The 27622-nt window shown below is 38.7% G+C and overlaps 2 protein-coding genes across 2 annotated transcripts; both read right to left on the bottom strand.

Moving 5' to 3' along the window:
* Positions 1-1449: 1449 nt before the first annotated feature.
* Positions 1450-2460, bottom strand: LOC140498138 (olfactory receptor 1M1-like). The gene has a single exon (XM_072599426.1). It carries the CDS (start codon positions 2458-2460, stop codon positions 1519-1521), a length of 942 nt encoding a protein of 313 aa, XP_072455527.1. The 3' UTR covers positions 1450-1518.
* Positions 2461-20584: 18124 nt separating this feature from the next.
* On the bottom strand, positions 20585-21526 carry LOC140498137 (olfactory receptor 1f45-like). The gene has a single exon (XM_072599425.1). The coding sequence runs from the start codon at positions 21524-21526 to the stop codon at positions 20585-20587; it is 942 nt and encodes a 313-aa protein (XP_072455526.1).
* Between the last annotated feature and the right edge of the window lie 6096 nt (positions 21527-27622).

The raw sequence follows: 27622 nt of genomic DNA, 5'->3' as shown, positions 1-27622 counted from the left end.
GCTGAATGTTACTGGAGGAAACTATCATGCTAGTGAAGACCAGTGATAACACTATGTTGGACTATTGTTATAACCACAATTGTTCTGATCATCTGACTCCAATTTCTTCCCTTTCCAATATATTGTCCATATGTCTGACAAAGTGATCATCTCAAAACCCAGATCTTACTATATGACATTTTTGGTGAATAATCTCTGGTGGCTTCCTATTCCCAATAGGATAAAATACATACTTGTTTGGCTTTTAAAGCCCTTCGCAGCCTGATTCCAATCTCCCTTTCTAGCTTTATTGTAAGTGATTCCCTTTCAATCACTTCTCAATACACCCAAACTGACCTTTTTTGCTGTTCCTCACATATCACTCCCCACCTGCTAAGCCATTCTTTTTGTACAGATTATCCGTCAGTCTTCAAATGCACCAAAGTACTCTTAGAATGGTTGAGTCAGTTCACAGCTCCAGCAAGGGGCTGTTTATCTACCTTTCTTTCCACAGGACCTCCAATACTGATGATTCTTATATTCATTATCATTTTGAATTTGCTGGGTGTGATATGAAGTGCCAGATATGTACTAATTTTCATTTCATTTCCTGTTTGTCAGAAAAAGCAATCTTTTATGTGGTTGATTAGAATTTGAAGCCTTTTTTGTTTGTTTAAAGAACTGTTTTTTTAGAGATTCCCTTATTGATGTGAAACAAATTTCTTTTCAGGCCTTTGCTACCACAGAAGGACAGTTATTCATATTTTGTTGTATTAGAAGCTTTTTGTTATATATGTAGAGATCTCCTGAAGGTATTTGTTAAGCTTTGGAAACCATGAGTCAATGGTACTTTGGTTACTTTAGTTACATGGTCTCAAGGTGCTTTCCAGGGTGCTTATACTAATTCCTAATTTTACCAGTAAGTTATGAGTTATCCTTTTCCTACTTTCAGTGACTTTCAAAAAGTTTAAAAAATTGCTTTCTTTGAGATTTTGGATCTTTTCTACATCTAAATTACTTTCTTATTTTGTCTAGGTCTAGAAGCTGGGTGGCACAGTGGTTAGAATCTCAGATATGGAGTCAGTATGACCTGGGTTCAAATCTGACCTCAGGCATATACTAATCATGTGATCTTGGACAAATGTCTTAACTTTGTTTTGCCTTAATCTCTTGGACAAGGAAATGGCAAACCATTGTATTATATTTGCCAAGAAAAGTCCAAATGTGATCAGAAATGTTCAGGCGTGACTGAAACAACTGAACAACAACATCAAGTACAACGTGAATAGTTGTTCTTTTATTCTATAGATAAAGAAACTCAAGATTGATTAACTCAGGGAAACACAGACAGGAAACGGTAGAAGAAGTAGAACCAGGCATTCTGACAACTGGTTTCATGCTCTGTCCCTCACTTTGCTCTGTTTCTTGGGCAGGATAAGGATGAAGAGTTTGAATGTTAAGCTAAAGAAGACTTATTTGAGTACCTTTTATCACAGCAGTGAAACTGCAGTGTGACTAGCCCAGGAAGATGTTTCAGAGCTACAAAGAGAGGCCTGACTTCCTGGAGAAGAGCATCCTCAGGGCTCCTTTCATGTCATTGTTCCTTAGGCTGTAGATGAAAGGGTTCAGCATGGGGGTGACCACAGTGTACATTATGGCTGATGCTGTGTCCTGTTGGGCTGTGTGGGCAGATGTTGGCTTAAAGTACACTCCAATGATTGTCCCATAGAAAAGACACACCACAGTGACGTGAGAGCCACACATGGAGAAAACTTTCCATTTCCCTTGAGCTGATGGGATCCTTAGCACAGCCACAAAAATTTGAATATAAGAGATTAGGATGACAATGAATGGAATTACAGCTGTCAGTCCTGCCATTGTGTACATCACCAAGTCATTGATGAAGTTATCTGAGCAGGCCAATCTTATCACCACATTGAGGTCACAGAAGAAATGAGGGATTTCAGTGTGGCCACAGAATGAGAGTTGGGTCAGCAGAACAGTATGTGTTAGTGCATCAGCACAAGTCCCAAACCAGCACAACGCTACCAGAAGGACACAGACCTTTGGGGTCAAGACCATGGAGTAATGGAGTGGGGCACAGATAGCCATAGAGTGATCATAGGCCATAATAGTGAGAAGGACACTGTCTACCACCCCAAACCATATGAAGAAGAATACTTGTGCCAAGCAGCTAATATAAAGAATTGCTTTGTTCCCAGATACATAATTAACCAACATTTTGGGGATGGTTGTGGAGGTGAAGCAGATGTCGACTAGGGACAAGTTGGTAAGGAAGAAGTACATGGGGGTGTGGAGATGTGAATCTGTCCTAATGTCCAGAATGATGAGCATATTCCCCAGCCCTGTGATCAGATACATAAGGAGGAACCCAAGGAACAAGAACCTCTCTTTCTCTGGCTGGTCTGAAAGGCCCAGGAAGATGAATTCAGAGATTTTTAAATGATTTTCCCCTTCCATGGCTCTGTTGGGAAAAACATGTGAACAGAGTGGAATAAAAAATTTTAAAATAGCCCTTCAAAGGTGATTTGAGATTTTTTTCCATTAAAATCTGTGCAGATAGAATTAAAAGACACATAGGACAGTGGAAAAATATGTGCACAAAAGAAATTATCAAAGTTAATAAACTAGAATGGAAAATTTCCAGGGAATCAAGAAAAGATGTCCCAAAATAAAAAGTAGTAATAATATAATAATAATGTGGCAAAATAATAAACCAACATTTTTAGAAGGACTAATTATAAATAAACCCATGAAATCATGCTTCAAATCATTGATAATAGTAGAAATGTAAATGAGAAGCATTCTAAGTTTCCATTTTGCACTCTTAAAATTGGCAAGGATTATAAAAGTAAAGAATGCTCAGTGCTGGCAGTTCTGTGAGAAGACAGGCATGGTTATGACTTTTTTGTAGAGCTGTTAAGTGACCCAAATATATTCATTTTCAATTCAGAATTGTTCAAGTTATTTCACGAAACTGTTCATATTCTTCATCTCAAAGATCCCAGTATTTGGCATATATCCTAAGGAAGGCAAAGGCAACAATAAAAATCTAGTAGACACCAAAATATTCATAACAACTTCCTTTGTAGTGGCAAATACCTGAAAACAAAGAAGATAAATGACTATTCATCTGGAAGTCTGTTGCAATTTTGTCTCAATCTATGAGGCATCTCCTTAGTAATTTTTACTTAACTTCATGGATAAAAAAATTAAAAACCAGGCATCATCCAGATGATTCCATAATAGAAGAATTTGAGCCAGGCGAGCTGACAACTGGTTGTATGCTCTATGACATCAGAATTCTTTGTGTGTAGGTCAAGAGGTGAAAAAAATGAATTTCAAACCTGAGAAAAGTCATTGAAAAAAATACTGAGCTAATGAAGCTCATTGACCACAAAGACGTCATAATGAGACCTACTTTTTAGCAAAGGAAACAATAATACTTCAGATTCTAGTTAAGAAAAATGCATGAGCCATCAGCCAATGTTTGTAATTCATTGATTTTTCTCATTTCTACTTGTTAAAATTGAGTACTGAGTCTGGAAAGGTGAGGTGGAAAATGACTATAGTGATCAAGGAATGTATATCTAATGTTTAAGGACGAATCAAATTGAATTGAAAGAATTTCCTCACCAGATTATGCACAAGATGTTGTTTCATAATCACAGCACCACTCAAATGAAGCTACTGAGGGATTATAATCTACATTAATGGAGAGAGTGTTATATACAGGAAATATTAGACACAAAGTATTGTAGTATCTGGAGGAATTTAAGGTTCAGTCAGTCATCACTATTACTTTGACCTGAACATTTTATTTCGTGAGGGTGGGTCATTTTATTGGTTTCTTAATAGTACTTTATGTATAGAGCCATGTTGCACTGCAATCCATTGTATTGGATGAGAAGATTTGAATCTGGAGACAATACTAGCTATTGATATGAAGCACAGAAAGAAATTTCCTCTATGTCCTTTGTGCAACAACACCTGATAACATAATACTATTTTAAATTGTTTTGTAAGAGGGGCAGAGCCAAGATGGCAGAGTAGAAAGACACACATATGCAAGCTCTCCCCACACAGCCCATAAAATACCTATAGAGAGGGACTCTTAACAAATTCTGGAGCAGCAGAAGTGAAGAACAATGGAGTGGAGAAGATTTCCAGCCCAGGGTGACCTAAAAGGCCCACAGGAAACATCTGCTGCACCAGACACGGAGCAGAGCCCAGGCCAGCTTTGGCCACATAGTGCAGAGTGGCTCTGGGAGGAGGACACCTCAGGGGCAGAATCTCCAGTTGTGGAATCCCCAGTTCCAGCAGCAGCAGCAACAGGTTCACAGATCCCTCAAGCCACAGGCGCCACAGGTCAGTGACAGGGTTTTTTCAGTTGGCCAGGAAGGGAGAAAGGCCTTCCAATAGCTCTGGCCTTAAGCAGTGGCCATGGAAGCCACATTGGGCAGGCGGCAGCAGTTCCCACAGCATCCCGCATCCATTGTTGGATAGCAAAACCCCTGGGGGCACTGAGCAGCCCATTCTTACCTCAGCCCTGTGTAGAAGCCCTTAGGGAGCTCATCTTTATCTCACACTGAATGACTGCCCTCCCCCCACAGCTTAACTGAATCTCAGCCCCCCAGTGCTGGTTTGGCAGAACTGGAAGCCAGGTGGCTGTGGAGAGGAAACTCTGCTAAGATTCTGAGTACAAAAATCTCTCCTTGAAGAAGGACCCAAAAGTCAAGTAACTGGTTGGGAAAATACCCAAAAAGGGGGATAAAATAAGACTATAGAAGGTTACTTTCTTGCTGAACAGGTATCTTCTCCCATTCTTTCAGATGAGGAAGAACAATGCTTACCATCAGGGAAAGACATAAAAGTCAAGGCTTCTGTATCCCAAACATCCAAAATAAATATTCAATGGTCTCAGGCCATGGAAGAGATCACAAAGGATTTTGAAAATCAATTAAGGGAGGTGGAGGAAAAACTGGGAAGAGAAATGAGAGAGATGCAAGAAAAGCATGAAAAGTGGGTCAACACTTTACTAAAAGAGACCCCAAAAAATGCTGAAGAAAATAAAACCTTTAAAAATAGGCTAACTCAATTGGCAAAAGAGATACAAAAAGCCAATGAGGAGAAGTTTGCTTTAAAAATCAGAGTTAGACAAATGGAAAAGGAGGTTCAAAAGCTCACTGAAGAAAACAGTTCTTTCAAAATTAGAATAGAACAGATGGAGGCTAATGACTTTATGAGAAACCAAGAAATCACAAAACAAAACCAAAAGAATGAAAAAATGGAAGATAATGTGAAATACATCATTGGAAAAACAACTGACCTGGAAAATAGATCCAGGAGAGACAATTTAAAAATTATGTGACTACCTGAAAGCCATGATCAGAAAAAGAGCCTAGACATCATCTTTCATGAAATTATCAAGGAAAACTGCCCTGATATTCTAGAACCAGGGGCAAAATAAATACTGAAAGAATCCACCAATCCCCTCCTGAAAGAGATTCAAAAAAAGAAACTCCTAGGAACATTGTGGCCTAATTCCAGAGTTCCCAGGTCAAGGAGAAAATATTGCAAGCAGCTAGAAAGAAACAATTCAAGTATTGTGGAAATACAATCAGAATAACACATTATCTAGCAGCTCCTATATTAAGGGATCGAAGGGCATGGAATATGATATTCCAGAAGTCAAAGGAACTAGGGCTAAAACCAAGAATCACCTACCCAGCAAAACTGAGTATAATACTTCAAGGGAAATAGTTGTCATTCAATGAAATAGAGGATTTTCAAGCATTCTTGATGGAAAGACCAGAGGTGAAAAGAAAATTTGACTTTCAAACACAAGAATCAAGAGAAGAATGAAAAGGTAAACAGGAAGGAGAAATAATAAGGGATTTACTAAAGTTGAAGTGTTTACATTCCTACATGGAAAGACAATATTTCTAACTCTTGAAACGTTTTTCAGTATCTGGGTAGTTGGTGGGATTACACACACACACACACACACACACACACACACACACACACACACACACATACACACACATAGAGCACAGAATGAATTGAATGGGATGAGATCATATCTTTAAAAAATGAAATTAAGGGGTGAGAGAGAAATATATTGGGAGAAGAAAATGAGAAATGGAATGGGGCAAATTATCTCTCAATAAAAGAGACAAGTAAAAGACTTTTCAGTGGAGGAAAAAATCAGAGGTGAGAGAAAAAACATGAAGCTTACCTTCATCACATTTGACTAAAGGAAGGAATAAAATGCACACTCATTTTGGAATGAAAATCCATCTTACAATACAGGCAAGTGGGAGAGAAGGGGATAAGCAGGGTGGGGGGGATGATAGAAGGGAGGGCAATGAGAGGAGGGAGCAATTAGAAGTCAACACTCTTGGGGAGGTACAGGGTCAAAGGAGAGAGCAGAAGAAATGGGGAGCAGGATAGGATGGAGGGAAATATAGTTAGTCTTACACAACATGACTATTATGGAAGTCATTTGCAAAACTACACAGATATGGCCTATATTGAATTGCTTGCCTTCCCAAAAGGGATGAGTGGGGAGGGAGGGAGGAAGAGAAGTTGGAACTCAAAGTTTTAGGAACATCTATTGAGTATTGTTCTTGCATACAACTAGGAAGTGAGAAATACAGGTAATGGGGTATAGAAAGTTATCTTGCCGTACAGGACAAAAGAGAAGATGAGGATAAGGGAAGGAAGATATGTTAGAAGGGAGGGCAGATCTGTGATAGGGATCATTAGAATGCTCAGAGTTTTGGGGTGGGGGAGGGGAGAAATGGGGAGAAAATTTGGAACCCAAAATTTTGTGGAAATGAATGTTGAAAACTTAAATAAATAAATTTAAATTTAAAAAAAAATTTAAAAAAAATAAATTGTTTTATAACATTGATAAGCATACCAGAGAGCACCAAGTTTTATGTGTACTCAGCTGTTTGTGTATTAAAAGACCCAGGTAATTTGGGATTACAAGACTCTAATAGCAATATTTACTTGTGTGCTTCTTTCCTTTGACAGCAGAAATTTGGACTTGATAATGACCAGAGCTGCTGAACAACAGAAATACCAAATAGTGTGCCAACATCTGATTAGTGAGGGATATGTTGGTATATACACCAATGTTGTCACTGTGGTAGCTTTGGGATCCTGGGATTTAGGCAATGAGTATGGTTTTTGAGGGTAAAAATTGGGTTGAAGCATTTCAACATTATGAGTATGTTAACAGCGTGAGGAGCTGCTTTGTCTTTGTCCTTCATTTCCAAAGAAGAACATGATATCAAAGAAATGTTAGCAGGTCTTACACTTGACTTTGTTTTGAGGGAGGGAGGGTTGTGCAAGGTCACCAACTTGACTTTCTGCTCAAAGTGGTTTAGGGATATATGTATAGAGAATATCAAAGAAATGAAAAAGCAGAGGACTTGAATATGTGTGGAGAAGTATGTACATGTATATTATAGTTGAGAAGTGATTTTCTGCTTTTGTATAAAGATCTTGTAGACATTGCTGTTATTGCTTTGCATTTTGTTGTTATTGTATGAAATAAACCCAGAGTTAGTAGGAAATAGGTCAAGAAGAATAAGAATAGTAGAAAACCAATAACACACAGGGGAGAATAACCTAAAAGGGAGCTCGTAGTCAAGCCAAGATGATGGCGATGAGGTCTATAAAAATGCACAAGAGAGATCCTTGGATAAAATTAGTGTTAAGGTGTATCTCACACCAGAGGACGAAGACAAAAAAGATGGATGGTTAAGTAGCACGAGATATTTAGGCAATATACTTATGGGAAGAAACCTAGGAAACAGACGGAAGGAACAAGGTGGATTCACTTATTGATATTGGGATGATTCTCAAATCTTCTTATCAGTCCTAACCTTTCTCTTGATCTCTAGTGTCCCATCTGAAACCACCAACTGGACATGTTGAACTGGATGTCTCCTTTTTTGCTTAGTTGTTTCAATGGTGTCTGACTCATTGTGATCCCATTTAGGGTTTTCTTGGCAGAGATACTGATTTGGCTTGTCATTTCCTTCTTTAGTTCATTATACAGATGAAATAACCTGGTCAAACAGAATAAAGTGACTTGCCCAGGGTCACACAGTTAGTAAGTATCAGACACCAGATATCTTAAGCTCAATATGTCCAATACTGAACTCATTATCTTCTTCCTTCTGTCTAAACCCCCTTTTCTTCTAAACTTCTTTGTTGCTGTTGCAGACACCATCATCCTCCCAGTCACCATTCCTCATTCTCTCTCACCCCACCTCAGCCTATATAAATCTTCATGCCAAGTCCTATCAATTTTAACTTTATGATTTCTCTCAAATATACATCCTTCTTCCCTGTAATGCTGCCCTCATGCTGTTTCAGGCCCTCCTCACCTCAAACTGCATTATTGCACTAGGCTGCTAGTCAGTCTTCCTGCCACATGTCTCTCCTCATTCCAGTTCATTTTCCTCTCAGCTTTAGAACTGACTTTCCTAAAGTGCCAGACTGACCAGGATACCTCTCTATTCAAATACTCCAATGATTTTCTATTACTTCCAGGATCAAACATAAAACCTTCTACTTGATTTTCAAAGTCTTCATTACCTGGTCCCCTCCCATCTTTCCAGTATTCTGAACACCTTACTTCCTTATACTGTACATTTTGTGATCCAATGACTTTGACCTCTTTGCTGTTCCTTACACAATGTACTTCACCCACTGATTCTGGACATGTTCACTGGTTGTCCCTCATGCCATTCTCTACCTCATCTCTACCTCCTAGCTTTCCTGCATTCCTTCAAGTTGTGCTTAAATAGTATCATAGGCTCAACCATACAGTTCACCCACATGTGAATAGAGATCCCCTCTAGAATACTCTCATAAATGGCCATGTAACCTCCACATGCAAACCTTCAGAGATAGAGAACCCACCATATCCGAAGCAGTGCTATTTCACTGTACCAATATCTAGCACACAGTAATTCTGTCCACAATAATTCCATGAAAGATTTGGCAGATGCTTTCCTAAAACATAGATGAGCTAAGCCTGTGACTTTTCTTAGGTATTGACCCCAGGTCTTTACAGCTCCAAGCCCAGGACCCTGTTTGTTAGACCATGTCAGCTGTAACCTGTAACTATGAGTTGGGGAGGAGAAAGTTCTTCATTGTTAGCTTCTATTCATATAGAAGCTAATTATGTTGCTGACTAAGAATGTTTTGGGGAGTAAGGTAAGAGAGGAGATTGTGAAAGTGACAATTTTTGTATCCCTGTCTAGATTCCTTTCTAAATTTTTAGATTTAAGAAACAATGTCATCATTGTGTAGTAGAAAGACTACTGGAATGGGACTCAAGAAACCTAGGTTACAGTCCCAGACCTTTCTCTTATAGATTCTGTGACTTGGATCAGCTTTTGCTTGCTGAGTTTTTACAAGTTTTTCTTTAGGTTCTTTCCTTGTCTTATAGTCTATTGTATAAAATTCCATCTGACTCTGAAGTTCCTGCTCTAACATTCTATATATTTTGATCTCAAGTTCTTTTCAGCTCTAGCATTCAGTTTTTCTATGCTCTAAGGGCCCTTTCAGCATTAATTACCCCTATTCTAAAGGGGTGATGTCAAACTCAAAATTAAATGAGTCCACTAATTCATAAATAAAGATTCTCATAGGCTACATAATGACATTTTCAAAATGAAATGCTATTTCTCTTTTATTATGTTTTTTAATTTATTTTATTATATATTTCCCAATTACATTTAATATGGTTCTGGTATGAGAACCAGAATCGTGGTTCTGATACCAGAGTCATGGGCCATATGCCTCTTGCTTTGACAGTTGGACATCTGTTAAAAACCTCTTCTGGTTGTTGCATTCTATATTATCAGGCACCTTCTGTCTCTCACATTGTTTTGCTTGAAGGAATTTCCCAGTTTTAAATCTCCTGATCTTTGAAATAACCTTGTCTGAGAAGCCACTGACACATTTTACAAGTGATACTACTAAGTTAAAGCAACAGGTTAAGTTCCATGTTCATGTTCATGTTAGCTGGAGACCAACTAGTGAGATATTTGTTGCCCTATGCATCTCTGACATTCTATGTTCTAAGTTCCTTTTCAACCTAAGGTCTTCTCTAGTCCTATTCATATTTTAAATCATTTGTGTCTTTCAAATGCCATGTTCTCTGTGCGAATATCCTATTCAATTCTGACATTCTGCATTCTCAAATCCCTCTAAGCAATAAGTTTCCGGAACTCTTTAAGTCACATTCACAACGTTATTTTGCATGAGACTGACCTTCAAATGAACAAAAAGTGTCCTCTGCCTGTGTACTTATTTGGGTGTTTGGTCTGGATCTTCTGTTCTTGTAGTACTAAACTGTTGCCTTCCCTGGGTCTCTTCTTTCAGATAAGTTTCAAGTAGGTAACTGATCCAAGTTGTGGGCTCTTAGCTGTGGGCAAGCAAACCAAATCTAGAATCCATGTGGCTTCATTCCCAGACAAATGTTCATGGTCACAGCAATACAGCATTCTTTCTTTCCCTTTGTGGTATTCTTCTTTCCTTTTTTTTTTTGTGGATGGAGAGAGGAGTAGGTTGAATTTTGCATTTAAAAAAAATAACACGGGGGAGGAGTCAAGATGGCGGAGTAGAAAGATGCACATACGCTACCTCCGAACCCACTGCCCATAAAATACCTGTAAAAAAAAAGAACCACCAGCGAATTCTGGAGCAGGAGAAGCCACAGAACAGAGCAGATGAGATTTCTGCTCCAGAGAGCCTGAAAACCTCTCACAAAAGGTTCCTCACTCCCCAGACCCAGAGCAGAGCTCAACCCTGCCTCGGCGGTGCAGCGCCGAAAGGAGCAGATTCAAGCAGGCTTCAGGGATGTAATCTCCAGCAGCCGTGTGGGTCCCTCCACCCACAGGTGACAAGGGTTGGTGAGAGGGTCTCTTTGGCAGGTCAAGAGGGGAGTGGGGTGCCCCCATAACTCAGGCCCCCTCGGGAGGCAGAAGTGGAGGTGGGAGCAGACTGGGGTTCCCCAAGCAGGCAGGAGCCTGGATCCATTGTTGAAGGTCTCTGCATAAACCCCCTGAAGGAACTGAGCCCCTTGTGGCGACCCTGCCCCCACCTGAGCACCTGAACTTAATCTCACACTGAATAGCAGCCCCACCTCTGCCCAAAGCCCTCAGGCTGGGAAGCAGCATTTGAATCTCAGACCCCAAGCACTGGCTGGGAGGATACCGAGGCAAGGTGGGTGTGAAGAGAATATTCAGAGGTCAAGTCACTGGCTGGGAAAATGCCCAGAAAAGGGAAAAGAAACAAGATTATAGAAGGTTACGTGCTTGGTGAACAGGCATTTCCTCCCTTCCTTTCTGATGAGGAAGAACAATGCTTACCATCAGGCAAAGACACAGAAGTCAACGCTTCTGTGTCCCAGCCCACCCAATGGGCTCAGGCCATGGAAGAGCTCAAAAAGAATTTTGAAAATCAAGTTAGAGAGGTAGAGGAAAAACTGGGAAGAGAAATGAGATATATGCAGTCAAAGCATGAACAGCAGGTCAGCACCCTGCTAAAGGAGACCCAAAAAAATGCTGAAGAAAATAACACCTTGAAAAATAGGCTAACTGAATTGGCAAAAGAGGTTCAAAAAGCCAATGAGGAGAAGAATGCTTTCAAAAGCAGAATTAGCCAAATGGAAAAGGAGATTCAAAAGCTCACTGAAGAAAATCGTTCTTTCAAAATTAGAATGGAACAGATGGAGGCTAATGACTTTATGAGAAACCAAGAAATCACAAAACAAAACCAAAAGAATGAAAAAATGGAAGATAATGTGAAATATCTCATTGGAAAAACAACTGACCTGGAAAATAGATCCAGGAGAGACAATTTAAAAATTATGGAACTACCTGAAAGCCATGATCAAGAAAAGAGGCTAGATATCATCTTTCATGAAATTATCAAGGAAAACTGCCCTGAGATTCTAGAACCAGAGGTCAAAATAAGTATTCAAGGAATCCACAGATCACCGCCTGAAAGAGATCCAAAAAGAGAAATTCCTAGGAACATTGTGGCCAAATTCCAGAGTTCCTAGGTCAAGGAGAAAATATTGCAAGCAGCTAGAAAGAAACAATTCAAGTATTGTGGAAATACAATCAGGATAACACAAGATCTAGCAGCCTCTACATTAAGGGATCGAAGGGCGTGGAATAGGATATTCCAGAGGTCAAAGGAACTAGGACTAAAACCAAGAATCACCTACCCAGCTAAACTGAGTATAATACTTCAGGGGAAAAATTGGTCTTTCAATGATATAGAGGACTTTCAAGCATTCTTGATGAAAAGACCAGAGCTGAAAAGAAAATTTGACTTTCAAACACAAGAATGAAGAGAAGCATGAAAAAGTAAATAGCAAAGAGAAGTCATAAGGGACTTTACTAAAGTTGAACTGTTTACATCCCTACATGGAAAGACAATATTTGTAACTCGTGAAACTATTCAGTATCTGGGTACTGGGTGGGATTACACACACACACACGCATGCGCACATGCACACACACATAGAGACAGAGTGCACAGAGGTAATTGAAGAGGATGGGATCATATCTTAAAAAAATGAAATCAAGCAGTGAGAGAGAAATATATTGGGAGGAGAAAGGGAGAAATGGAATGGGGCAAATTATCTCTCATAAAAGAGGCAAGCAAAAGACTTATTAGTGGAGGGATAAAGAGAGGAGGTGAGAGAAAAACATGAAGCTTACTCTCATCACCTTCCACTAAAGGAAGGAATAAAATGCACACTCATTTTGGTATGAAAACCTATCTTACAATACAGGAAAGTGGGGGATTAGGGGATAAACAGGGTGGGGGGGATGATGGAAGGGAGGGCAGGGGGAGGAGGGAGCAATCTGAGGTCAACACTCTTGGGGAGGGACAGGATCAAAAGAGAGAACAGAAGTAATGGGGGGCAGGATAGGATGGAGGGAAATATAATTAGTTCTTACACAACACTACTATTATGGAAGTCATTTGCAAAACTACACAGATTTGGCCTATATTGAATTGCTTGCCTTCCAAAGGGAAGGGGTGGGGAGGGAGGGAGGGCAGATTGGCAGACAGGGGCAATTAGAACGCTCGGTGTTTTGGGGTGGGGGGAGGGGACAAAAGGGGAGAAAATTTGGAACCCAAAATTTTGTGAAAATGTATGTTAAAAGTTAAATAAAGAAATTAATTAAAAAAAAATAACACCTTCTTACACAAAAGTAATTGTGAGAGTAAAACTCATTCCATTGACATATTTCTTACCCCATCTGTTGTTCCTGACATACTCAGTTTCCATGTCCCACCACCATCCCTTTCCACTGCCTGCGTCCCATACCTTGAGTGTTTTGCTTTCTCAACTCCAGCTGTTAGTTTTCCCAGTCCCTTTTCAAATTCTGCCTGACCACCTTTTATGTGAAACCTCTCCTGATGTATTGAGCAGCCAGCTCAGCTGTTTGTCTCTTTCCTCCCGCTAAGCACTTTTCACTTATTTTGATTTAATCTATAAATGCTTACATATGTCCAAGTCATCACCAGAGTTACATTGAAAGTTCCTTTCATTCTAGGGAATATTCCCCTTTGGTGTTGGGTCACAGTGATGTGCACGTGGCCTGTCACACAAGAACTGCTTAATAAACATTGACTGAGAGACTGACTCTGACTTCCCTCCCACTTCTAAAGTTGGTTTCTGAAAAAAAGCTTACTTTTTCTCCTGGTTCTAACATTTCCTTTTCTAAGTTCTGAAGTTCTTTATAACATTAATATTCTATGAACAATGTGGGAGAGTCATCTTGTAATCTACTATTATATCTCCTGCATTCTAAACTCCCTCCTTGTTTTTCCTTTTTTGTTTAAAGAGACTTTTCTGTCAGCCAGGCAGTCAGTGAGCATTTATTACTACGTGGCAGGCTTTGTGCTAGGCACTGGAGATACAAAGGCAAAGAACAACCCCTGCTCACAGGGAGCTTCCACTCTCAAGGGGGAGACAACACACAGGACAACAATGTGCTAACTAGACACATACAGGATCAATTTGGTGGAGTCTCAGTGGAAAAATACTTGGATTAAGGACTGGAAAAGGCTTTTTCTGGAAGAAAGAACTTTAGCTGAGCCTTGAAGGGAACCATGGAAGCTGGTAGGTGGAGATGAGATTAGAGAGAGTTCCAGGCATGGGGACCAGTCAGTGAAAATGCTTGTATTTAGAGAGGTTTTTATGTGAGAACAAAGGAGGTCAGTGTCACCAGATTTCAGAGTACCTACAGAGGTGCAAGATGAAAGACACCGTGAAAGCTAGAAAAGATTCAAATAATGAATGGCTTTAAAGGTCAGGCAGAAGATTTTGTATCTGATTTCAAAGCCAACTGAGATTCACCCCAATAGAGGAGTGATATGGTCAGACAAGTACCTTTAGAAGATCAGTTTGACAGTTGAGTGGAGGATGAACAGAGTAAGGAGAGACTTTGGACAAGGAGACTAACCAGCAGTCTATTTTCAGTCCTTTGGAGCTCTAACATTTTATGTTATAAGTTTCCTTCGAACTTGAATAGTTTATTTTTTTTAAATCTCCTCCAGACCTGTTCATAATTCAAGCCCCTTCTGTCTTTGACATCCAAAGTTCTGTGTTCTAACAGCCCATCCAGTTCTGACATTCTACTTTTTGAAATCCCTATTAGCAATAAGTTTCTGAGATTTTTTGAGATACATTCACATCGTTACTTTGTGTGAGACTGACCTTCAAATGAATAGGATGTGCCCTCTGTCTATGCACTTCCTTGGTTATTTGACCTGGATCTTCTCCATTTTTCTTGAAGGACTAAGTTATTGCATTCTCTGGTCCCCTACTGGCATAGAAATTCGAAAACTAGATATCTAGCCCAAGCTGTGGAATCTTCTAGGAAAAAGAACACGAGTATTTGACTAAGGGGTGATGTGCATGAGAGTAAGAGTCTATTCTGTTTCCTAGGAATGATGCATGAGGATTATTGTAAATACTTTACAGGGAGTTCCTGGACCCAGGGCTCCAATTTCCTGAGCCCCTTGTTAGAGACAAAAAGTAGTTAATTGTCTGTATTTCATGCCACTCTGGGCTCTGCTTCCTTTGGGACAGAAGTTGACTTAAGTTTTAAAATTCATTTTCACCACACTGCTCTTCTGGCAACATTGAGAGCTCCTTGTGTTTCTAGTTCTCTTCCAGGAAAGGAATTTTAGATCTCAGAGCACAGAAAGTATGAACTGACACAGTTCTTAACACAGAGAGTGAAAGACATCAGTACTGAGAAAGGTCTTAAGACATAGAATATATGCCACTTTTCTGTCAGAGTCTTGTTTGAGGTTAACATCATGTGATCACAGATCTAGCCCTGGAAGGAACCTCAGAGACCATTCATTTAGTCTACATTCATTTCAGAAGTGGAAAAACTGAACTTTAGGCTAAGTGATGTGTCCAAAATCAAAAAGCTATACCCCAGAAAGAGCCTTTTAAATCATGCTACCTAATTTTAGAATCAGTGAACTTTGCCCTGAATCTCATTGTCTCCCCAAGTCTTGTTTAAGGACCTCAAAGAGCCTGGTTGCACTTGTCTTTTTCTTTTTGTAGTTCATTTTTCTTACCCAGATAAAACTGGGAATTTTACCATTTGACAACACTCCAACTCAGATGTGGTGACGAACTTCCCTTCTCAGGGCACAGATTCACAGAGCTGAATATGTAGGTTGATATGATCATAGATTTAGTGTTGAAAGGAATGTTAGATTGATCATTTTATAATTGAGGAAACAGAGTCCTAGAGAAGTTAAAGGAATTGCCTAAGGTCACAAAACTCACAAATATGAGTTAGGTTTCAAACCCTGCTTCTCTGAGTCTAAATCCTGAGTACTTTTAACTCATATCAGAGTTCACAAAATACAAAATTATCAGTAATTAACCAATTTTTCCCAGATGTCTGTCCAATCTCATTTACTTATAGGTTACTTTGTTATATTGGTGCTCTCCTTCTTGGTCTCTTTCTCTCTCTACACAGCATTGATTTCTAATATTTCTATTATGATTATTGTAGTACCCTTAATTTCCCAGAAGGTGGCCAGAGTTTCCTTTCTCAGGGGACCAGCTGTTTGTATCCAGGATGACCATGACAGACAACTGAAAATATAGCATCTTTCTTTTTCTTTCTTCCTCTTTTTTCTTTTCCTTTCTTTCTTTTTTCTTCTTTCTTCCTTTTTTCCTTCCTTACTTCTTTCCTTCCTTTCTTCTTTTCTGCCTTCCTCTCTCCCTTTCTCCCTTCCTCTCTTCCTTCCTTCCTTTTTTCTTTCCTTCTTTCCTGCCTTCTTTCTTTCCTTCTTTTCCTTCTTATTCCTCCTTAATGATTTTATATCTTCTCTTTTATAAGCATTTGTTTTCTTTCTTATTCTCTTAAATCTCCACAAAACACTATTGGTTCTTTTACAAAAACAAGTGTATGTAATCAAGTAAAACCAAGTCCCATGTTCCAAAACATATGTCTCATTTGGAGTACATTTTTTTTTCCCATAGGAAGTGAGTAAGTTACTTGGTTCATCATTTGTCTTCTGGAATCATTGTTAGTCATTGTGATGAGTAAAGATCTTAACCATTTCAAAGCTGTCCAGCTTTACAATATTGCTATTATTATCCAAAGTGTTTACCAAGAATTTATTACTTCATTTTGTATCAATTTATTTTAGGATACTGTCTAAACCTGTTAAACAATTAAAGAACACTGCTTTCAGAGAGCTGGTATATGGAATTGTGTTGCTGCCTGAAGTATATGATAAAACAGCATCTTAAGGATGGCAATGGATGTGAAGCAGATGCTGACCAGGGACAAACTTATGATTAAGAAGACCGTGAGTGTGTGAAGGGGGAAATTAGTTCAGTTCCCCTGGATGATGAGCAGTTTACATAACCCTGTCATCAGGTAGATAAAGAGAGAGAAGACCAGGAACCTCTTCTGCTCTGCCTGGTGTGAAAGGCACAAGAGGAAGAACTTGGAGACTACTGGCTAATTTCCCCTTCCCTGCATCAGTTAAAGAGCACATGTGGAAAGGAGGTGAAATGAGAATGTAAGAGATTCCTTTCAAATGGGTAGGGGAGAGGCTGCAGAAAGAGAAAGCTTGGAAATAAAAAAATAAATTTTATAAAATAAAAATAAACACACACACACAGAGAATGTTGCACCCCCTCATACACATAGTGATAGAGTTGTCTTCAAGTGCAATGTGAGTGAATAGCCAGTATTCTAATCTTGGACCATCTTGATGGTGATGGTGCTATGTCAAAAAACAGGGTAACCTTGGACCTTCTTGACAGTGATGGCCTTATGGTAAAAAACAGGGTAGGAGATAGTTGTAAACCATGTTAAAAACTCTGGAAAGGCCAAGGTCTGATGGTTTAATAAGGTAACTAGTAAGCTAATTCAAGAAATTGAAATCATGTCACAAACCAAAGTTAGAAGATGGATCCCAGGTTAAAAAATACAGTCCAAGAAATATAAAAGAAGCATCCAGCCTTGCATGTTTCTAGTAGATAAATCTGCCCCTGCAGATTTCTTACTTGGAACTTCTTTCTACCTCTGTGGTCTCCTCTTCTAATGGGTAAAGTCCTCCTGGAAATAGTAACCGGAGTTTGTGTCTCAAACTTGATGCTACAGACTTGTCAGGCAGTTTCACATGAAGTCTGAGGGAGAGTTTTTCTCAGTACAGTGGTAGCAAGAAGCCCGAGCAGGAAATTCTCTTATTTATACTGCAATTATTATTATTATTTTTTTGTGAAGGGGTCTTATTCTTATAGCTAGCATTTCTAGCACTATATGGTACACTAATGGTGATAATAGACATTCTTCCTTTATCACTGATAAATCTCTTAACTTATCCCCATTGCAGATAATGCTTGTTCTTGATTTTAGACAGATATGAATTATTATTTGAACAATAGTGCTATTTCTTCCTATTCTTTCTAGTGTTTTTCTTCATCTATTAAAAATAATAATTGCTATTTTTATCAATAATATTTTTAATATAAGTTTGATAGATTTCCTACTACATAATCATCCATAAATTACTGACATAAATTAAGCCTGGTTCTGGAGGATGTCTCACAATCAGAAAGAGAGGCTTGGCTTCCTGGTGAGGAGCTTTCCCAGGACTCCTTTCATGTCATTGTTCCTTAAGTTATCGATGAAAGGTTACAGCATAGGAGTGACCACAGTATACATCACGGATGCTGCTGTGTCCTGTTGGGCTGTGTGAGTGCATGTGGGCCTGAAGTACACTACAATGATTGTCCCACAAAACAGAGAGATCATAGTGAGGTGGGAGCCACAGTAAAACAAAGCTTTCCACTTGCCCACAATAGATGGAATCTTCAGCACAGTCTTTTTTTTGGACATGTGTATGTGTGTGTGTGTGTGTGAATGTGGGTGTATGTGTGGGTGTGGGTGTATGTGCTAATATATTTGCATCTGTGTTAGAACACCCTTCTAACACACAAGAAATGGAGTCATCTGAAGCTTTTGTGAACTTTAGTAGGTAGCGTACTGCTCACACTCCACAAGTGGGAGTGGTTGGCCTAAGGGGGACTCTTGTCAGATTTTATTTGTCATTGTTGCCACTGAGCAAATGGGAAGATGAGAAATTCCTGCCATGCTCTGTCAGAAATTCAAACAGAGAAAACTTTTGTAAAAGGGCCAAAAAAGAAGGGGTAGAGTTGTTTCCACAAATCATCCTACAGACTAAAGTGAAATTCCTTGTCAAGATTCTGTGTTCCCTTGCCTCACAATTATCAATCACATTTGAGACAATCCGAGCACTAGGTGCCAATGAGGAGTTGCTGGGATCGACCTAGCAAAGTATATATTCTTCAGGCAGGAGACATGGTATATATTCACTTCCATAGTGAGTGATACCTAATCCAACATGGGCTCTTAATGGGTCCATTTCTATTACATAGAGAATACAAAATTGTTGACTGGATCCCAGTCCTTTGTCCAACCCTCAGTTACTCTCACCATTCCCTTCTTTCTCTACCACTTACGTGCTGCTGAATGTTACTGGAGATAACTACCAGCCTACTGCAGATGAGTCATAACAATATATAGGACTATGATGATAACCACCATCATTTTGGTCCTCTGACTCCAATTTCTTCCATCTCCAATCTACTGTCCACATGTCTGACAAAGTGATCATCTCAAAACCCAGATCTTAATATTTGACTGTTTTCTTCACTAATTTCTAGTGGCTTCCTCTTTCTTTTAAGAAAAAATAGATTTGACTTTTAAAGCCCTTCACAGCCTGACTCCAATCTCCCTTTTTAGCCTTATTGTATATGATTCCCTTTTAGTCACTCTTCAGTCACTGTTCAATACACCCAAACTGACCTTTTTTGCTGTTCCTCACATATCACCTACCTCCTCCTATCTCTGTCTCTTTGCACAGATTGTCCCTTAATCTTTGAATGGATGAAATTACTACATAGAATGATTGAGTTAATTCAGAGCTCCACCAATGGGCTATTTGTGTACCTTTCTTTTCCTAGCACCTCCAACACTGATTAATCACATTTTTAATAATTTTCAATTTACTAGTTGTGAGACAAAGCTTTAGATTTGTACTGATTTTCATTTCATTTCCTGTTTGTGACAAAGAGCATTCTTTTATATAGTTTATTAAAATTTTCAGTCTTTTTTTTGTTTGTTCAAACAACTGTTTGTTTGGAATTCCCTTATTGATGGGAAACTACTTTCTTTTCCAGTCTTTGCTACCACAGAAGGACAGTATCTATATTTTGTTGTATATGAAGCTTCTCCTCATATAGTGTGACTTCCTTAAGCTATTTGTGAAGCTTTGGAAACCATGGATCCAAGATATTTTAGTTGCTTATTTTATTGCATGATTTCAAATTGCTTTTCAGAATGCTTTACTGGTAAGTTAGGACTACACCTTCATTTTTACAATTTTTAAAAATTTATTTTCTTGGATATTTTGGAAATTTTGTACCTCTAAGTAAACTTTGTTATTACTTTGTCTAGCTCTAGCAGTTAAGTGGTGCAGTAGTTAGAATCATAGACCTGAAGCCAGGAAGACATGAGTTCAAATCTGCCCTCAGACGATTACTAATTGTGTGATCCTGGGCAAATTATTTTTGTTTGCCCTACTTTGCTGGAGAAGGAAAGAGCAAAGCACTCCAGTATCTTTACCAAGAAAAGTCCAAATGTGATCACAAAGGTTCAGGAATGATGGAAAATACTAAACAACATAAAGTACCACCTGAATAGTTGTTTCTTTATTTTATAGATAAGGAAACTGAAGACCAGGTTAGCTCAGGGCTACACAGCCAGGAAATGATAGAAAAAGTAGAACTTGCATTCTGACATGGCTTCATGTTCTATCCATCACATTGCCCTGTTTCTGGGGCAGGTTAGGGAGATCAGTCAGAATCTTACACTAGAGAAGATTCATTGAGAACCTTTTGTTACAGCAGTGAAAATTGCACTGTGAGAAAGCCCAGGAGGATGTCACAGACTCACAAAGAGAGGCCAGGCTTTCTGGTGAAGAGCATCCTCAGGGCTCCTTTCATATCATTGTTCCTTAGGCTGTAGATGAAGGGGTTCAGCATGGGGGTGACCACAGTGTACATCACAGCTGATGCTGTGTCCTGCTGTGCAGTGTGGGTAGATGTTGGGGTAAAGTAAACTCCAATGATGGTCCCATAGAAGAGACAGACAACAGTGAGGTGAGAGCCACAGGTAGAGAAAACTTTCCATTTCCCATGAGCTGATGGGATCCTCAGTACAGCCACAAAAATGTGAATATAGGAGATCAGAATGCCAGTGAATGGAATTACAGCTATCAGTCCTCCCATTGTGTAGATCACCAAGTCATTGATGAAGGTATCTGAGCAGGCCAAGCTTATCATCACATAGAGGTCACAGAAGAAATGATGGATTTCATTGTGGCCACAGAATGAGAGTTGGGTCAGCAGAATAGTATGTGTCAGGGCATTAGCACAAGCCCAAAACCAGCACACTGCTACCAGAAGGACACAGACCTTTGGAGTCATGACCATGTTATACTGTAATGGGGCACAGATAGCCATGTAGCGGTCATACGCCATGGAGGCAAGGAGGATGCTATCTAATCCTACAAACCAAATGAAGAAGAATACTTGTGCCAGGCAGCTTATATAAAAAATTTCTTTGTTCCCAGATATATAAGCAACTAATATCTTAGGGATGGTGGTAGAGGTGAAGCAGATGTCAAACAGGGACAAGTTGGTAAGGAAGAAGTACATGGGGGTGTGGAGATGGGAATCTGTCTTAATGGCCAGAATGATGAGCACATTCCCAAGACCTGAGATCAGATACATAAGCAGGAACACAAGAAACAGGATTTTCTCCTGCTCTGGCTGTTCTGAAAGGCCCAGGAGAATGAATTCAAAGACTCTAGACTGATTTTCTCCTTCCATAGGTCTGTGAAAAGAGCATAATAAAAATTTCAAAGTTGAAATGAGGTTTTCTTTCCATTTTAATCAGTGAAGATAAAGTTAAAAGATATATAGGCTAGTGGAAACATATTTGCACTAAGGAAAATATCAAACCTAATGTACTATGATGGAGAATATCTAGGGAATCAAGAAATGATGCCCTGCAACAGCAAATGATAAGTGGAAAAAAGATACACATTTTTTAGAAGAAGGGTAAATTATAAATAATCACATAAAATCATGCTCCAATTCACTGAAAATAATAGAAGTGTGAATGACAGCAATTATTACGATTCACTTAACAGTCTGAAAATTGTCAAAGATGACAAAAGCTAAGAATACCCATTGTTAGGGTTTCTGTGGGAAAACAGGCATGGTCATGTCCTTTTGGAGAGCTGAGAAGTGACCTAAATATATTCATTTTCAATTCAGACTTTCCTAAGATATTTGAATAAACTGTTCATGTACTTTTACTCAGAGATGCCAGTACTAGGTATATATTCTAAGGAAGACAGATGTAGCATCAAACACAATAAAACAAAAAATACCCAAAATTCATAATGAAATCATTTGTGGTAGCAAATACCTGAAAACAAAGTCAATAAAAGACTATTGATCTTTGAAGTTTGTTATTATTTTGTTTTGCTCTATGAAGTACCTCCTTCATAATTTTTCCTTAATTTTTTAGATAAGAAAATTGAGGATCAGGAAGTTAGGAAGAAGTAGAAGAAGAATTAGAATCAGGCATGCTGACAACTGATTCTGTGCTGTATTCCATCAGACTGCTTTGTGTATATGTCAGGAGGTGAACAGACTGAATTTGGTGCTAGAGAAAAGTCACTAGGAAAAATAGGGAGTTAATGGAGCTCATTGACCACAGACATATCATAGTCACTCTAACATTTTACAAAAAATTATTTAAAATTCTAGATAAAAATCATGCATAAGATATCAGCCTAGGTTTACAATTTATGACTTTTGCTTATTTTTGTCAAAATCCAGAGTTCACTTGGGAAAGGTGGTTGGAAAATGACTCTAGTCATCCTTATGTGGGGGTGGAAGCAAGGTGGCGCAGTAAAACCTGACCTTGCTAGAGCTTTCCCCCCAGCCCAGCCACATACCTACAAAAAATGACTCTAAGCAAATTCTAGAGATCCAGAACCCACAGAATGACAGAATGAAGCAAATCTCTAGCACAGGACAGCCTGAAAGGTCAAAGGAATGTGTCTACTGTGTCTTGCTGGGAGTAGAATGCAGTCCAGTATGGTCTGCACTGGTGCAGATGGGACCTGAGTAGGCCTTGGGGGTGGAGGTAGACTGAATCTCTGGCACTTGTGGTGGTTTTCAGACTTCCTGACCCCAAAAAACCAAGGATATATTGGAAGTTCAGTGGAAAACACTTGTGGGATCTATGTGAGACAGTAGAGTAATTTGGCCTCAATCTCAGGGCAGTGGAGAGGTAGGAAGTACCTGAAGCACCAGTAGCAGGAGCAGGAGAAGCAGGCAGAAGATGTTTCTGTAGCTCTAGGACCACCCACTTGTGGGAGGATCAAGCAACTGACAGTACACCTACCCCCACCCCACTGAAGTCAGAGAACTACCTGGATGAAGAGCTCAAAAGTCAAGTAAATGACTGGGGAAATGACTGAGGAAATGAGCAAAAGCTGGAAAAAGAAGCAGACTGTAGAATCTTACTTTGGTGACAAGGAAGAGCAAAGTATACAAACAGAAGACAACAAAGTCAAACTTCTTACATCCAAAGCCTCCAAGAAATATATGAATTGATCTCAGACCATGCAAGAATCCAAAAGTGTAAGTAAGTAAGAGTAAGTAGGAGAAGTAGAGCTAAAATTGGGAAGAGAAATGAGAGTGATGCAAGAAAATCATGAAAAATGAGTCAAAATCTTGCTAAAGGGGACCCAAAAAATGCTGAAGAAAATAACATTTTAAAAAATAGATTAACCCAAATGGCAAAAGAGATCCAAAAAGCCAATGAGGAAAAGAATGTCTTAAAAAGCAGAATTGATCAGATGGAAAAGGAGGTCTAAAAGCTCACTGAAGAAAATAATTCCTTAAAGATTAGAATGGAGAAGATGGAAGCTAATGACTGTATGAAAAATGAAGCAATTATAAAAATCAAAATTAAAAAACTGAGCAAATAGCAGATTGTGAAACATTTCTTTGGAAATACAACTGACCTGGAAAATAGATTCAGGAGAGATAATTTGAAAATTATTGGACTACCTGAAAGCCATGATCAAAAAAAGAACCTAAACATCAACTTTCAAGAAATTATCAAGGAAAACTGCCCTGATATTCTGGAAGACAAGGTAAAATACATATTAAAAGAATCCACAGATCACCTCCTGAAAGAGATCCACAATGGAAAACTGTTAGGAATGTTTAACGAAATTCCAGAGCTCCCAGGTCAAGAAGAAACTATTGCAATCAGCCAGAAAGAAACAATTTGAGAATAGTGGAAACACAAATAGGATAACACAAGATCTAGCAGCTTCTACAGTAAGGGATCAAAGGGCTTGGAATATGATATTCCAGAGGCTAAAGGATCAAGGATTAAAACCCAGAAACACCTACCCAACAAAACTGAGTATAATACTTTAGGGGCAAAATGGTCATCCAGTGAAGTAGAGGACTTTCAAGCATTTTTGATGAAAAGACCAAAGCTGAACAGAAAATCTGATTTTCAAACTCAAGAATCAAGAGAAGCATGAAAATATAAACAAGAAAAACAAATTATAAGGGACTTACTAAAGTTGAACTATTTATATTCCTTCATGGTAAGTAATATTTGTAACTCTTGAGGCTTTTCTCATTATTAGTGTAGTTGGAGGGATTAAAAATATACAGACAGAGGGCACAGGGTGGGTTGAATTGGAAGGGATGATATCTAAAAAAGTAAGACTAAGGGGTGAGAGAGTACTATATTGGGAGGAGAAAGGTAGAAAAAGAATGGGGTAAATTTATCTTTCACAAAAAAGAAGGAAGAAAAAGCTTTTTCAAAGGAGAGGAATAGGGGGGGATGTATTAGGGAAAGAGTGAACCTTAGTCTCAATGCATTTGGCTCAAGGACAGAATAACATGCACACTCAATTTGGAATGAAAATCTATCTTACAAGAAAGGAAATTAGGGGGGAAGGGGATAAGCAGGGAAGGGATGATAGAAGCGAGGGCAAATGTGAGGAGGTGACAATTAGAAGTAAACATTTTTGAGGAGAGATAGGGTCAAAAGAGAGAAATGAATAAATGGGGGGCAGAATAGGATGGAAGAAAATGTAGTTAGTTTTTCATAACATGACTGTTATGGAAGTGTTTTGCATAATTACACATGCATAAGCTATATCAAATTGCTTACCTTATAAGTAGGGATAGGTGGGGAGGGAAGAAGAGAGAACTTGGAACTCAAAATTTTAAAAATGAATGCTAGAAATTGTTTTTACATGCTACTGGGTAATAAGATATGCAGGCAGTGGGGTACAGAAATCTATCTTGCCATAGAAGAAAATAGAGGGGATGGGGATGAGAAGGGAGGAATGTGATAGAAAGAGGGCAAATTGGGGTAAGGGGTAATCAAAAAGCATAATATCTTGGGATGGACAGATGAGAGAGATGGAAAGAAAATGTGGAACTCAAAATCTTGTGGAAGTGAATACAGAAAATTAAAAATAAATTAATTTTAAAAATAAAATTATTCTTAAAAAAACAAAGAAAATGACCCTAGCACTCAGAGAATATGCACCTAATGTTTAAGGACCATCAATTTGAATTAAGAGAATCTCCTTACCAGACTGTACACACGATGTTGTTTCTTAATTAGTACCACTAAAATGAAGCTACTGAGGAATTAAAATCTACTATATTGGAGGGAGTGTTATATGCATGAGATGATCAATGTTTAATATTGTAATAACCAGAGGAGTTTAAGGTTCAGTCAATCATCTCTATCATTTTGACTTCACAATCTTATTTTTATGAGGGTAGTGCCATTTACTTGGTTTCTTGATAGTATTTTAATCACAGAGCCATTTTACAGTGTAATCCTCTGTATTGGATGAGAAGATTTAGATCTGGAGACAATACCAGCCATTGGTATGAGGAAAGGTTCCTTTCTGTCCTTTTTATGACATCTGATAAAACAATAATATTTTAAACAGCAGTATGAAATTGATATGCATATGAGAGAGTACTGTTTCATATGTACTCAAATGTTTCTGTACTGAAAGAGACCAACACAATTTGAGATTATAAGACTATAGTCTTTTAATAGCAATAGCCACTAATATCCTTCTTTCCTTTGAAAGCAAGAATTTTGCCATGGAAATGTCCAGAGCTATTGAATGACAGAAATACCAAAGAGTGTGCCAACATCTGATTACTGAAGGAATATGTTAGTATATAGATCAATGCTTTAACTATAGGAACATTGGGAACCTAGGATTTAGGCCGTGGATATGGTTTTTGAGACTAAAAATTGGATTGAGGTATTTCAACCTCATGAGAATGTTGGTAGCAGGGGACATTATTAAGTGGTTTAGGGATACATGCATAGAGAATATCACAGAATTGAGAAAGCAGAGGACTTGAACACATGTGGACAAGTGTACACATGCATATTATGGCTAAGAAGTGATTTTCTGCTTTCCTATAAAGATCCTGTAAATACTGTTTATATTACATTTCATATTGTTGTTACTAAATGAGATACTCCCAGAGCTCAAAGGGAAAAAGACCAGGAAGCATAAGAGCAAAGAACCAACAATTAATAGGGGAGCATAACTTAAAATGGTACTTATAGCCAAGACAAGACCATGACCTCAGCGGTCTAGGTGAGGACCAAGATGGATTTGTGTAATAGGATGCACATTTTAAATTTAGTCACTGAGAATTGATGTGGAGAGACCCATAGCTAAAATGACATTGTTAAGATATAGTATATCTCATACAAAAGGACAAAAGACAGAATGAGATGGATGGTCAAGCAGCACTAGATATTTAGACCATAAACCTATGGGAGGAAATCTAGGAAACAGATGGGAGAAACATGGTGAATTGAATGATTATTGATATGTGGATGATTCTCAAATCCTCTTATCCATCGCTAACCTGCATCTTGATGTCTAGTCACCCATTTACAACTGACAACTGAACATCTCAAACTGGATGTCCCCCCCCCCTTTTTTTTTTTTACTGTTTCAGTTTATGTCTGACTCTTCCTGACCCCATTTGGGGTTTTCTTGGCAGAGATACTGGTGTGATTTACTCTTTTCTTCTCAAGTTCATTTTATAGATGAAGAAACTGTGGAAAAAGGATTAAGTGATTTGTCCAGGGTGACACAGGTAGTAAGTGTCTGAGATCAGATATCTTACACTCAACATGTCCAGTACTGAACTCATTATCTTCTTTTCTCTGTCTAACTCCCTTTTCTTCTAAACTTCTGTAATACTGATGAAGGCACCATCATCCTCCCAGTCACCGTTCTTCACTGTCTCTCAGCCAACCCCAATCTATATAAATCTTTATACCAAGTCCTGTCAGTTTTACCTCTTGATGTCTCTCTTATATAGCTCCTTCTTCCCTGTGACGCTGTCCTCATGGTGGTGCAGACCCACCTCACCTCAAGCTTGATTATTGCATTAGACTGCTGACTGGTCTTCCTACCACAAGTGTCTCCTCATTCCAGTTCATTCTCCTCTCAGCTGTAGAATTGATCTCCCTAACATTACAAACTGACCGGGATATCTCTCTATTCAAATATTCCAATGACTTCCCATTACTTCTAGGATCAAATATAAATCTTCTGTTTGATTTTCAGAAATCTTCATAACCTGGTCCCCTCCTACCTTTCCAATCTTCTTACAATTTACTTCCCTATACTCTCCATTTTGTGATCCAATAATTTTGACCTCTTTGCTGTTCCTTACATAAGATACTTCATCTCTTGATTCTGGGCATTTTAACTGGTTGTCCCACATGTAATTCTCTACCTTATCTCCACCTCCTTTTTTCCTGAATTCCTTGAAGTCTTGGTTTAAATAGTATTATAAACTCAACCACACCAT

This window comes from Notamacropus eugenii, chromosome 4 (assembly GCF_028372415.1).
Source record: "Notamacropus eugenii isolate mMacEug1 chromosome 4, mMacEug1.pri_v2, whole genome shotgun sequence".
Lineage (NCBI taxonomy): Eukaryota > Metazoa > Chordata > Mammalia > Diprotodontia > Macropodidae > Notamacropus > Notamacropus eugenii.
The sequence above is the reverse complement of the archived record's forward strand: the minus strand, read 5'-3'. Positions and strand labels throughout refer to the sequence as shown.

Excerpts from the sequence above, each read along its gene's own strand:
- LOC140498137 (XM_072599425.1), bottom strand. The coding sequence starts at position 21,526 with ATGGAAGGAGAAAATCAGTCTAGAGTCTTTGAATTCATTCTCCTGGGC.
- LOC140498138 (XM_072599426.1), bottom strand. The coding sequence starts at position 2,460 with ATGGAAGGGGAAAATCATTTAAAAATCTCTGAATTCATCTTCCTGGGC.